Source organism: Pogoniulus pusillus, chromosome 33 (assembly GCF_015220805.1).
Source record: "Pogoniulus pusillus isolate bPogPus1 chromosome 33, bPogPus1.pri, whole genome shotgun sequence".
Lineage (NCBI taxonomy): Eukaryota > Metazoa > Chordata > Aves > Piciformes > Lybiidae > Pogoniulus > Pogoniulus pusillus.
In genome coordinates, this window is record NC_087296.1 from 4,827,158 (window position 1) to 4,841,382 (window position 14,225).

The 14,225-nt window shown below is 44.4% G+C and overlaps 1 protein-coding gene across 5 annotated transcripts in view; it reads right to left on the reverse strand.

The window, feature by feature from the left end:
* Positions 1–2,952: 2,952 nt before the first annotated feature.
* The window catches only part of CDK19 (cyclin dependent kinase 19), a 95,737-nt gene continuing 84,464 nt past the window's right edge, over positions 2,953–14,225 (reverse strand). For 2 of the 5 annotated variants that reach the window (XM_064170025.1, XM_064170024.1), the window contains 4 exons: positions 13,945–14,042; positions 12,844–12,922; positions 9,479–9,739; positions 2,953–7,313 (listed from right to left, as the gene is read on the reverse strand). In XM_064170025.1, the coding sequence (XP_064026095.1) occupies positions 7,182–7,313; positions 9,479–9,739; positions 12,844–12,922; positions 13,945–14,042 (570 nt within the window). In that variant the 3' untranslated portion in view covers positions 2,953–7,181. The remainder of the gene's footprint in view (positions 7,314–9,478; positions 9,740–12,843; positions 12,923–13,944; positions 14,043–14,225) is intronic. The other 3 variants (XR_010308124.1, XR_010308123.1, XR_010308125.1) reach the window with 3 other exon arrangements.

The following is a 14,225-nucleotide window of genomic DNA, read 5'->3' on the forward strand; positions in this document are numbered from 1 at the left end:
TCCAGCTCATCTTCTAGGTAAGGAAGTAATGTTGTCACTCCAAGCTGACTGCTTTTCCACAGACCTGTGTGACCCAAGCTTACAGGTTTAAAAGTTCAGTGCCCACTTGTGTCAATTGTCTGCAAGGCTCCAAACTGACAACCGTGCCCCTGACCAGGGCAAGCACGCAGAGCCAGAGGTTGTCTTTCCAGAGCAGGGCTGTGTGGCACTGCCTAGATAAGGGCAGAAACTATTTTTAACAAGGCTAAGTGTTAAAAATACACATTTAAATGTATTTTAAAGCTCTTCATGATCTGGAGAACTTCAGTCACCTAAACTCAGTAGCACAAAATCTTTGTTACAAAATCAAAAGGCTGTACAGCTCCACTCTTCCCTCCACCACCACCTTTTTATCATTCCAAAGAATTCCTATTTATAGGTGGAGGGAAGAATGTAGGCTCAAATGCAGGCCATGGAAAGGACAACTGAGCCATACATCATTCAGCAGGACCTGGTTCATAATTAAAACTTCATCTGCTGATGACAGGTATGAAGGATTCCTTTCTTCAGTGCTTCACATGCTGGGGTTTCTTACTGCTTAAGACACATGATTAGCCTCATGGGATGGAGAGTGCATGAGATGCGTTATGGCTGGTACCATGCCACATCCAAGGCTCACAAACTGATTTGTCTAGTTCCCTGTTTCAATATTCTGAAAACAATGCAGATTCTCTATTACTGGTTTCTTGATAACTTTTACTGCTAGTGTGAGCAAAGCAAAACTCCCAGCAGTGGGCTGGGGCCAAGGTATCCCTTCTGCAATGACTTCAAACGCCAGTCGGACTCCTTACTGAACACTGCAGCTAAATCACAGAGTGGCTTACGTTGGAAGGGATCTTGGGGATCATCTCCTCCAGTCTCCCTGCTGTGGGCAGGAACACAAAGGAGTTGTGTGAGGCTGCTGAGTATTTCCTCCAGCCATGTGTTCAATGCATACAATGTACACATGGATGTTACATGCTCTCAAGATCTCTGTCCTCTTCAAAAAGCACACACTACAAACCAGCCACAGAAATGGCTTGGTGTAGTTCTTGCAATCCATTTACCAGGATACAAAGCTGGGGAAAAAAAAACAGATTCTGCAGCACTACTCCAAGGCACAAACATTGTACAAAACTTATTAGGTAGGTTGGCATTACCTTCAGACTTCAAACAGTAATCATCAGCATGAATTTTTTTGAAACACCTACTCTGGATTATCTTGGAGATCTGTTCCATAACAACTGTGGTACTCCCATAGCAATTCCAGCAGCTCAGCTCTGACTGCACACACAGCTTTCACAACCTCATTGGTGGCTTTAATCTACCTCCAACAGTTATTGTTCTTCTTTCTTGCAAATGAAGAAAAAAAAATTGCTGCAATAATCATACATTAATATTTTTGTACATTACTATAAAATTATCATCACCCCCCCAGATTCTGTTTTCTTCTTTGGTCTTACAAGAAGTTCTTGGAAACTGAGAAAGCAGCAGCAGCAGAACCTACCTGCTAAGAAACTCTTACAAGTAAACCAGTATTAACCTTTGCTGGGCACTGGGAGCTAGGGCCATGCTTACTGACCATGCTCAAGCTCCATCTTTAGCCAGACCAAACAGATACTTGGCATCAATATCACAAAATCAACCAGGTTGGAGGAGACCTCCAAGTTCATCCAGTCCAACCTAGCATCCAGCCCTGTCCAATCAACCAGACCATGGAACTAAGTGCCCCATCCAGGCTTTGCTTGAACACCTCCACGGATGGCAACTCCACTGCCTCCCTGGGCAGCCCATTCCAATGGCAAATACAGAATCATAGAATCAACCAGGTCACAGGCTCATAGGATGGCATAGGTTGGAAGTGACCTCAAGAGATCATCTACTCCAACCTCTCTGCCGTGGGTAACAACAGCTCTCAACTAGATTCAGTTACCCAAGGTTTCATCCAACTCAGCCTTATACACCCACAGGGTGTACAGACTCTCTGGGCAACCTGTTCCAGAGTTTCACCACCCTCCTACTGAAGAACTTCTTCTTCAGCTCCAGTCTAACCCTGCTCTCCCTCAGCTTCAAACCATTCTCCCATGTCCTGTCTCTAGCCTAGAGAAGAGGAGGCTCAGGGGTGATCTCATTGCTGTCTACAACTACCTGAAGGGACATTGTAGCCAGGTGGGGGGTGGCCTCTTCTCCCAGGCAACCAGCAATAGAACAAGGGGACACAGTCTCAAGTTGTGCCAGGGAAAAGTATAGGCTGGATGTTAGAAGGAAGTTCTTCACAGAGAGAGTGATTGGCATTGGGATGGGCTGCCCAGGGAGGTGGTGGAGGCACCGTCCCTGGAGGTCTTCAAGAAAAGACTTGATGAGGCACTTAGTGCCATGGTCTGGTTGACTGGATAGGGCTGGGTGCTAGGTTGGACTGGATGAGCTTGAAGGTCTCTTCCAACCTGGTTGATTCTATAATCAACCCTTATTAAAAGCCCTTCTGCAGCCTTCCTTAGGATCCCTTCAGCTACTGGAAGGCAGCTCTATTGCCTCAGGAGCCTTTAGAACTCAGTAACCTAGTTTTGTTCTCAGAAGACACATCTATGGAACCATCACACAAGTAATGATGAATCTCAACAACTGGCATCAGCGTGGCTAGCCTGGTAAGCAGAGAGCAAAACCCAAAGAGAACCACTGCATCCATTCTGTTTTCCAAGAGGCTTTGTGCTATTTTGATAGCCACATACCCCTGAAGATCCCCCTGGGCATTTTAAAAGCTGCAATTCCAACTCTTGAGGTTTTGCAAGCTCTGTTTTGTGTGGTACATGATATCATAAACATCCTGAATGTAATTACAACAACCGTGAGCCCTAATTGCAGCTGCAATTTTGTGGGCTCTGTTTTCCCTCTCGCTAGCCCAAAGCCAATGTTTGCAAGAACTTTTCAGCACTCTTTGATTCACTTTGAACTTTTTATTCTTCTTCTTATTCTTATTATTACAAATGTATATTATTTCATTAAAAAAATTCACACTGAAGCAAAGTCAATTCCATTTCATTACAACCAAGGATATAAAATAAATGCAACGAACTCAAGAGTTTAGTTTTAACAGTCATTGCAAGAGTGACATCGAGACAACTTAAAAGCAGTAAACTCTCCACTCTAGAATGAGGAGGAACAAGTAGTTTGCTTTGCAGATGCACCGGCCCAGCGGGCGCAGGCGCTGCCGAGCGTGGCCACCACAGATGCGGAGCGGCAAAGGTTTGTGGCAGCATGAGGAGCACACAGAGTAAATTCTAATGAAAACAGGAAATTATTAGGGAAAAGCAAACAAACAAAAAAAAACCCCAACCTCCCCCCCCCCTCCAAAAAAAAAAACAAAACCCCAAACTGAATAGAGACAGGCACAACTTCCACAAATAGTAAACATGGGAAAATACAACTAGAACCATTTGAAAAGTTACTACCTTACATATATAAAAAGTTCTTTCAATTGCTGTTAAAAAGGACATGTCCTGCCCAGATTTGTGTCATACTTCTTTTTTTTTTTCCTTTTTTTTTTTTTTTTTTTAGTGTCTACACCAGACAGATTTTTAAAAAAATTAAATAGTATTAATTTACTACTAAATATTTAGGAGATAACAGTGCATTAAGGACTTCTTTTTTTCTCTCATATAGCAATACGCATCGCTCCTACCCGGCGACAGCTTTAGAAGATTAAGTATGGCCTTATGTACAATACATTTATTTAAGCCTAAAACAATTCTTTGCTTAATGGTGCTAAAGTACCATTCCTGAAGATTATGAAGGGCAACTAAGTTGATTATGTTTATAAAATACTATACACATTTGAACACTTCTAGCTTCCTGCCACCCCCTCCCCAGATACGGTGTCGCAGATCAGTGCAGGACTCGCAGCTCTCCTGCTGCTTTTCCTTCATTGTGCAGTTTGTGCTACAGGAGCTTCACCAGTGTGGCCCAGGCTGCTCACCCTCATTCTTTCCCCATGTGTTTGTTTCCTTTGAGCCACAATGGGAAAAGCTGTACCTGCTCTCCCAGCAGCTGACCAGGATGGAGAGCCATAGAATGGTCTAGGTTGGAAGGGACCTCAAGGATCATCCAGCTCCAACCCCTCACCATAGGCAGGAACACCTCCCACTAGAGCAGGTTGCTCAAGGCCTCATCCAACCTGGGAGAGAAGGCAGCTCTGGCAGTGTCACCTGCCTCTCTTGGTACCTGCTTGGAACACTTTAACGAGGATGTTGAATGTTGTAGGCAGACAGAGCTACAAGAACTGATAAAACTGCACAGGTAAGAAATGACATAAAACTGACATGGTCCTGGCTTCTATGACACGCTGCATGATTTGTTTTTACCTCTCAGGATGACCCCAGCACAGCAAGGCTTCTTCCACTACAACTGCCACCCATGCCAGCAACACACATCAAGCTCCCAGGGAGAGGTGAGTTATTTCACCACCAGAAGGAACTACAAGAGTGTGCACAGCCCACATTTTGCAGCACATGCTTTTATTTGCTCTCCTCCCAGTTGAGAATTTGAAGGCAACAGAAGAAAATCAGTTCAGCAGGGCATGTGCACACACAAGGAGAGCCAGGGAGGAGCAACGTGTGGTCACCCATCAAACCTAACCAGCGCCAGTTCAGCTTAGAGAGGGGGCATGGCAACTGCTCTAGAAGCTGGAAGCTCACTCAATTCAAGCACGTTGCATTGCTGTGAAGTTTCACACTCTACACACAGATTAACCTACACCATGATTTTCCCTTTTGGCACAAGAGCCCACTTTGATTCAGCATCAGCCTGTCACCTCCTGTATGAATTCTGTCAATCAGCTGCAAGTGGCAGTAGGAAGAAGAAATGTTAGCTAAATGCAACAGAAAAGACAAAAAGGATTTGGAGAGAGCAGCAGGGTCAAAATAACAGGAAGGGACAAAAAAATGACTCTGGCAAAGGCTAATTGCCATCAATGTGACATGAAAATATAAAATACATGTTACCTTGTGGCTCAGGCAGCATCAGTGAGAGGTGAGACATTCCACTTACAGAAGGAATGCAACCCCAGCCCCACTGAAATAAAGGAATGACAATCTGTTCTTTCACGCATTTCAAGGGTTACACACTAAAAGTAGCCTTTGGGATATTATTTTCCCCAAAAATATTTTTTTCCCTCAAAACGTTTAATTTTCACCCTTTTCTTAGCTATTTGATGGCACATGCAAGTTTTGTTTGCTCTCCCAGAGAAGCTGGCTGCTGTCAAAGCCACACGAGGGTAGACACAGCCAAAGCAAGCCAACTGTTGACTAAAGGTATGAGTGCTTGAGCTGGAAGGGGACACTAAGGGTGATTGGGAGCTCAGAGCCAGCAGAAACATGTATGTGTCTAGCTGTGATGAGGAGAAGCCTTCTCTCCAGAGCAAACAGATGTACTCCTCTGGCTAGGTCAGAGCACACCTGCCCTGAGAGCACACCCCGCTTGGTATGGACGCAGGCCAGAAGAGAACACAGGGTGAAACAAAGGCTGTAACATGAACCATTTGCATATCGACTCCTCTCAGCCTTTTCTCTGGACACCACTTGTAGAAGCTCGCAGGTGTTACATGGCTAACAGCTTTCTAAATGCATTTTCCCAGGTGTTCTGCAACAAGAGCCTACCTTAGGTTCTGAAAGCTGAAGGAAAACTGAAGCTGTCCCAGATTATGCGACCTGTCTCTCCAAATAACTCTGGTTGCAGAAGTTGGACAATAATCCTCTGATTATCCTTCTGAACCCTTGCTTATTTACTGGGGATTCTCTGCCAGCTACCCATCCACTTAGAGTCCTCGGGGACATGTTTGCTCTAGGGAAAAAGAAACATTTCAGTGCAATCAAGCGCATCTGGTGTAACTAATCTGGGTTAATCACAGCAATGTGAGGGACACCCAAAACGCATCATAAACATGGCCAAAAAAAAAAGAGGAGCAGTTTTCAACACGCTTTTCAAATCACACAGGAATTCCTCTTTGTCATTAATCCTCACATAAAATGATTCAAATGCATTTGTTTTCACAAGTCTTAGTATTTCTCTCACCTTTCTGGTTAGGAAACTGACTCAGGAACGCGAAAGAAAAGCCGGACGTGTAGAACTCTCACGCGCATCAATCAGCCGCTTCACAGAAAACCAAAGCCCGCATCCACATTCCTACTGAGGCTTGAGGGCAGAAAATACATTTTCCTGACTATTTTGGTGTCCAGCCTGGGAAGACATTCCATTCTTCTGTTCCAACAGATCCTGAAAGCATCTCTTTTTGTTGTCGCTGCTGTTGTGTGGCTGTCCTGGTTTCACGTACGACCGCGGTGACTGCGAGAATCCAATGTCAACGAGTTAAGAAACATCAGCAATCTTCTGTTTGGTGTTCAGTCCAGTAGCATGAAGAAGCATATTTGTAGCTGCAGAGACTCGGGTGGGTGGGTTTTGTTTTTTGTTTTTTCTTCTCTTTCTCTTTTCTTTTTTTTTTTTTTAATTTCTTTTTTTTTTTTTTTTTTTAAACTTCATTTTCTTTTTTAAGACCTCGCCTGAAAACTAGACTAATAAAAACAGAATAGTAAAATACTCTGGAACAGTAAAATTTTGCTGTTCTTGACATCCATGAGCAAAACAGTAATATCCTGTGGAAAATAACATAGTGCTTTAAAAAGGTGCAATATTACCTGTATAGCTAAACTGGTTTGCCTAGTATAAAACTAACTATGTACAAGCTTGAAAGCCTGGGAGTTCAAGATTGGAAAACTTTAAAATCCCATCAAAGAGACTGAAAAGACAGATTTATGGCAATCACTACAGCATAAGGAAGGTGCACCAGGAATCCTTCAAAATTCCAAAGGTTAAAGAAGTTAAGTGCTGGGTTCAGATCAGAAGGGTTCATTAGAGTAACCACAACGGAACACATGCAAGGGCAGGGAGGGAGGGAGGAAAACTTCACGAGAATCTCCTTTATGGCAATAAAGGGGGGTGGGGGTGGAGGGAAGTCTTCAGTGGGTGAAGTTTTCCTTTTGTCATTGTGAATTTTAATTCTGCATCATAGGGTTTTTTCTTTTTTTTGGTTCTTCTCATCATTATGAACTTCATATTGCTGGAGTCTTCTGGCTTTCAGTCTGTTCCTTTCTGAGTGCAGCCTCTTAGACCTCTCAGTACCTGTGAGACTGATGAGATTGGTGATACTGGGAGCTCTGCTGAGACGACGTGGAATAGCCCATTGTACTCTGGGACTGAGAAGATCCCTGAATGTTGCTTTGGTAACTCAGGCGTGAGCTGGAGTGCTGCAGGAAAAGAGAGGAGGGTCAGGGGAATGAAAACCAGCCTGGGCAGGAAACTTTTAACCTCTCTGATACTCCTCAAAATAGGGCTGTTGGAGAAGCTGACTAAACAGTGTCACTGTGTAAGGTCCCATAAACCGAGTAATCAATCTGGTCTGCAATCAGCCTTTACACAGCACACAAAATACAGCATGCCACTGGCAGACACCTAGAAATACAGCATGTAGACATCCATTTCTGAAGGAAAAGTATACAGAAGAGAGCAGACTCCATTTAAAAAAGCAGCTGTTTCTCAAATGTCTGATGTGGTAAATGTTAGGTCGCTACAGGATCTTGCTCTGGATGAACAGCATCAGCTCACCGTGCTAAGCAAAACACCCAAGGTCACATAAGCAATGCACAGTAAAACCCAGCAAGGAATTTGCACTGTCATTTGTGGAAGCAACACAGATTGAGGTTGGTGAGCTACAAAACAAAAGTGTCAACAGAGATTTTAGATCACAAGCTAAATGAGACTCAAAGGAAAGGGAATCTTCTGAGTAAAATACAACAGAGTAAAATTAGTGCCATAAGACTACAAGAATGCATTAACTTGCCCATGCTTATTTTTGTTTCACAGGAGAGAATTTAACAGTCAGACTTGGACAAATTGCAGACATTCCTTTCTGGAACAGAAGACAGCTAGAATTTAAGGGCAGATAGCCAAATCTAAGTGTAAAAATGGATAATCAGATCATACAATTTAGTGAGTGATGTAAAGGAAACATATAGATCATCATTTCCATGCCTGTGCTGTTAAAGTTGAGAAAGATGGGTGAAAAAAAAAAACAACTATCTGAGAGAAAAATAATCAATATTTAGACTGCCAACAATTTGTAAGGAGTATGTCTGCCAACAATTCAGGGAGCTGAATAAGGATTCTGTAACGGGGATCATCAAGTGCATCACACCAGTCCTCAAAACACAGACAACAGGCCAGCCATAAATACGGTGCAGTTGGACAGCTGCATGAATCTGTCCAGACCTCAAGCCTGTCTGGGACTTTGCAAAAAAGAAACCTATCTATCTTTACCCTTAAAATGCCCTCAATGCCTTCATAATCATTTGTGATTAAGAGAGTAAAACAGCAATGAGAGAAAAATATCTGGCACCAAGAAATCAATTGTCTGTGAAGAAGGGCAGCTGGGGTTTTCAGAAGCCACTTCTGTTATGTTTAAAGCAGCCTCTTTCAGTTCTTCAGGTGATCCTGTTCTAGCAGAGGGGGGTGGACTAGACAATCTTCAGAGGTCTCTTCCAACCCCTACCATCCTATGATTCTCCGTGATTCTCCAAGGTGTTCTGCTTCAACTCATTGCTGTCCCAGAAAAAATCTCACTCCCAAGTATGGAAGATTCTGCTAAGTTCATTGCTTTCCATAATTAGTGTAAGTCGTTTGTTCAGTGGAAAACAGAATTCTAGCAAGCACACACAGGTATGCAAACCTCAGAAATAATGCAGTGATACTGCTTTTACCTGAGAATGCTGCTGTGCTGGAAAACATGAAACCTCTTCAGCTTTGGCCACATTAGAAGCAATGCCTGTCTTTGTGCCCTACTTCAGCATGAATCATCCTGATGAACCAAAGCATCATTCTTGTGCTAACATGCGTTTTTCTTTACCTATAGAAGTAGACTTGGAAAGGTACTGGACCAAACTACGGACCCACTCCATACATGTGATGATATGAAGTAAACCAGAGCAGGAATCAAAGGAGAGAGCTTCTGCTTCTCAGCATCTTCTCAGATCTGCTTCTCACACAGGATGAAATATTGCCTAAACCAGAGCATCCTGAACTTGATCTAATGCAGCACTTCTGTGGACGAAACAGTTCCACGAGCTCCACTAAGATCACTCTTACACATAAAGCTCAGTATGTATTTAAGTGCTCTCCTGGGGTGGACGAGTTCCCAGCACTCTACAAGGTGCAGCAGGGATGAGTCATGGTGCTATTCTAGCAAAAACTCCTAACCACAGAACAGAATCTTTTCACTTTAAACCCACATTTCAATCCAGTACATCACAGCAGACTTGCTCGGGTTACCTGAAAGATTTAAAGCTGGTGAAGGGGGAGGGGGGAGGAGAACGTTTTGGCCCTTCAGTGTCAGAAGCAGCCAAAGTTCAAGAGGTACCTGATAATCTGAAGGCATCACAGGCCCGCCTGAGTTAGCGCCTGAAGGCCCTATGCGTGGTTTCTTGTTGGGAGGCACCTGGTTGAGGCTGGAGTCCTGGCTGTGCTGCAGTGCCGTGCCTGTGCCCGTCCCTCCCGTGCCAGCGCCGCTGGCCGTGCCGTTGGTCTGGGCACTGTTCTGCTGCTGCGGCTGCTGTGCCGCCGCCTGCGGCTGCTGCTGAGGTGCTGTTTGCTGCTGATGTTGATTCTGCTGCTGTTGATTCTAGGGGCAGAAGCAACACACAACATGGTCACTTGTTCTCAACTAGCCTGTCAGCTTGCAGGAGTTGCCAACCCCAGCAGCACCATGCCTGAAGAAGAGGAGGATGAGGCAGCTCGCCTGCTCCACGGGAAGCAGGGCAAGGCTGCATGTCCGGAGGAAGGCATCCTCAGGGCACTCCTGTGCATCCTTTCTGTGCTTGCTTTGGGCTTTTTAACACAGGAAGGACAGTGCAGTGCCTCCTCCAGCCAGCCAAGCACTCACTGAGGAAGCTAAAAGGGACAAGTCTTAAAGCAGGAATTAACTAATGAACTGACTCTAAACCCCTCAACGTTTCACCAGTGCTGGGTGGCAGATGTGGTGAACCACAGCACATTACTTGAAATGACTCAATGGCCTTGCTCAGGCAGAATCCAACCCACTTCCAAAACGTTCACAAATGACAAGGTACAGCAAGACAAAGAAGGGTGGCATCTCTGCCAGAAAGGTACACAGCTCCATTCCGCACTTAGCGACACCAACAGTGCATCCTCCTGCTTCTAGTCCTCAAATCCTCCCTCAGCCAGGTTGGGTTTCCCAGCAGACTGAAATGTCAGTGATTTTAAAAAATAATCAAGCTAGCTTGTAAAAAATAATTAAGGAATGTATCTTTTGAGAAGGGTTTGAGCTCCTCTGACACAAGCAAACACCAATAGCTAAGGCAGCACTTGTGCTAGAATTCCAAACTCTGTGTGTTTTGAAGGGGTGCTTGGATGCAAGTGAGGTGGTTGCTACTGTGAGAGCTCCAAACCAGCAATCTTGTGAAGTGCAAAGGAGAACTGCAGGAACCCTCACCGTTACAGACAACAGCTTATCACAGGTCCCATGTTTCATGCTTTGAGTATCAGCACAAAATTCACCTGACCAGTCTGAGCTTGCTCCTCCGTGCAGCTACTACTGCTGTCACCTGGGTAGAGACTGAGATCTGGCTGAGGTCTAGCTGCACCACTACAGCACATAAAAAACACTGTCCTTAGGTCACCCTAGTTCATGGAAGCTCCTAAATGAAGAAACTTGTAAAAGCTCTACAGGTAGCAACATATTGCTACATGGTACCCCTTGGGCATGAATTACCAACATCAAATTCCAGTCCTACCTAGAAACAAACCCAGCAGAAACTTGCCTAGCAGAACCTGAGTGAGACATAACCTTTTCACTCTCTGTAGCTTTGCTGACTACCCATTAACCACTTGGAAGAACCAGATGCTTATGTTAAAGGCTCTTCAACTCAGGTGCAAGTTCCAAATACACAAACATGGACAACTCCAGGTTTCCAGAGGACTATTCAGGTATTTATGGTTTTAAAAACAAACCTGGGAAAAAAAATCCTTTCATTTGCAGTAACATCCTGAAGAAACAAAACATGGCACAGATTCAAGGTTCCAAACATCCTTTACCTTCAAGTTTCTACACTGTGGGAACACATTCAATGGGCAATGCCTGACCTAACACCTAAATGGTCTGAAACAAGTTCAGTTTGGAGTGTGCATAAATATGTGACTGTCCATAGCAACTCCAAAGACCATTTATATAATGGGTGTGTTGTGTCATAGAATGGTTTTGGTTGGAAGGGACCTCAGAGATCATCCAGTTCCAACCTCCCACCACAGGCAGGGACACCTCCTACTAGAACAGGTCACTCAAGGCCTCATCCAACCTCGCCTTGAACACCTCCAGGGATCAAAGATCACATTCTGTGATTCTGTGCTCCACAACCTCCCTGGGCAACCTGTTCCAGTGTTTCACCACCCTCACTGTAAAGAACTTCTTCCTAATATCCAGTTTAAATCTCCCCTCTGCCAGTTTAAACCCTTTACCCCTCGTCCTGTCATTACACCACCTTGTAAATAGTCCCTCTCAAACATCATTGTTTCTTCCTGCAACACTCCCAAGGAAAAGACAGATGTCTACTTTTAAATACACTGACCTCACAAAAGCCAGAGCCATTTTAGATGACAAGGTGTGTTCTTGGTTTGAAGCTGTCAGAGCTGAAGCAAAGTCAGTAACCAAATGAGTATCATGGCTCTCATCGCATTTTTGCTTAGGTGTCTGTTTCCTCTTGTTGCAAAAACTACCCAGACCCAAAAATCCAGCACCTTGCCACTTGTTCATAGTACAGGAAAATATACAATACCTGTTCCAACCCCAAAATGTGCTGTCTGCAGTCTACTGTGACAGGCAGACTTGCAAACTCAGCTAAGTTTCCCAGTGTTGCACAGAAACTCTGCAGACAGAAGATGTGTGTAGTGAAATGCCTTCTCCAGAAGACTACCAGCCCTTCTGCAGTCCTCAGGTGATTACAGTTGCAGGCTGTTTCCTTCACATTTCTCTAGCCATACATTACTGCTTTGGTCTCATGAAGTGAAAACAACAAGCTGTTTCCAAAGAGTTTAGTGCCATTGTCCAGCCTTGACAGCACGATGAGGCTGCCACCAGGGTCACGTAGCAGGGCTGAGCTACGTGTACAAAGCAGGTCACATTGTGCTGCACACACCAAAATTCACTGTGCACACAAATAGGTTTTATCTCCTGCCTATGGAGCTACAGCAAAGAGTATTCACTACCAGAACAGTTCATGCTCCTTATTGCTCCTTTGTCTGAGAGCCCTTAAAACATCATCAGGAAACTGCGTGCAGATGGATGAAGCGTTCTGAGGCAGTGCCAGAAGCAGGCTGCCATTATTTACTTGAGGCCCTGACAGCCATCTCTTCTCAAATGGCTGGATGTATGCCAGCCATACAATGGAAATGCCATTCTTGTCCTGGGATCACAATGCAGTGCAGGAGGAGGTAGCGAGGTCCTCTTGGAATGACAGCAGGCTCCTGCTACAGAACAACCCATCCAGCTCATGCTCCACAAGTCAGGGCAAACCATGCTGGTAATACCACTTGAGACACCCCAAACTCATCTGATACTTTTCATCTCCCTGGGAAGCAGTTTTATGAGAGCCTTGCCTGGAAAACACTTTTTTTATTAGCTCTTCACATTTCATAAGTTCTTGTACAGTAGCACCACAACTCTTTCTTATGGCATGCTTAAAAGAAAGAAAAAAAAAGACTTTGTTCTACCTTATCCCCTTTCTCTTCAGGTTCATCTTCATTGAGGAATTCTCTTTTAGGATATGGAATCTGACAGCCAGCAAATACACTGCAACACAGTAAACAGCAAACACTCCACAAACAACTAGACATGGCATAATTTTGCTTAACGCTGTATTAAACCCAAGTGACTGTAACACAATTTCATGGAATCATAGAATCATCATAGAATCAACCAGGTTGGAAGAGGCCTCCAAGATCATCCAGTCCAACCTAGCACCCAGCCCTAGCCAATCAACCAGACCATGGCACTAAATGCCTCGTCCAGGCTTTGCTTGAACACCTCCAGGGACAGCAACTCCACCACCTCCCTGGTCAGCCCATTCCAATGGCAAATCATTCTTGTACTTCAGGAGTCCTGATTCCATAAGAGAGTGGCACTGTGCTGATCACAATGTCAGATCCCTGTGCTGTTGGCATGAGACCATCATGCAGAAACCATGGCATGGCTGAGCATGCCTGAATGCCAGAGCGACCACTTGTTGATCCAGACGGCAACGCAAGCAAATGGAGCGTCAGAGGTTCTACAACACCTAGTTGCAACATGCATGCTCACTGAACAGAGGACCTGATCCAAGGACTATTAATGTCTTAGAAGTCTGCTTTGGCTTACAGTGGGCTCAAACATGTTTGCCAACCAAAACTGCAGAGCTCCTCAGGTCTTGTTTAGAAAGAAAAACATAAAAAGCTTTTCATTTCAGCTGGCTAATGGGATTTGGAACATTCCTTAATGCTCCCCACGGACTGATAATATCATCATAACAAAGAATTACCAATGGATCTTGACCAGAATAGAACAGAGAACAGATTTATTCTCTAAATACTGCAATATTGTTACACTAGCTTTAGTAGTACATTCAAGAATACAACATTACTGTGGTACTGGGTCATTGCCCGTGACCACATGGTTTTGGCACCAGTAGCTACAGACCCTTCAGTACAAGCTAACAGCTTCCACTGAGTGTTCCTGTGCTACTGCTTCCTATGGATATAGGTAGGTATTTGTGATTGTCTCATTTCAGAGATCAGCATTCAGCAGAGGGAAGACACCCTGGAAGAGGGAATACATACTCTGATGTAGGCAGAGGATCCTCTTGAAAGTAGGGGTCCTGCAAAGCCTGCTCTGAGGTAATTCTCTTTGTAGGGTCCATAGTAAGAAGCTTCTGGAGCTGCAAAGCAGAACATTGAAAATAACAACAAGCTTATCATACTATCACTTTTCAGTCTATGACTTACATATCTTGGATTGTGGACTGTTAAATTGATTGTGGCTTGTCCACACAAGCCTCAGTCAGCATTACTTGTTCAGTGAAGCTCCTAAGAACCAGAATGTACACTCATCAAAGCACTAG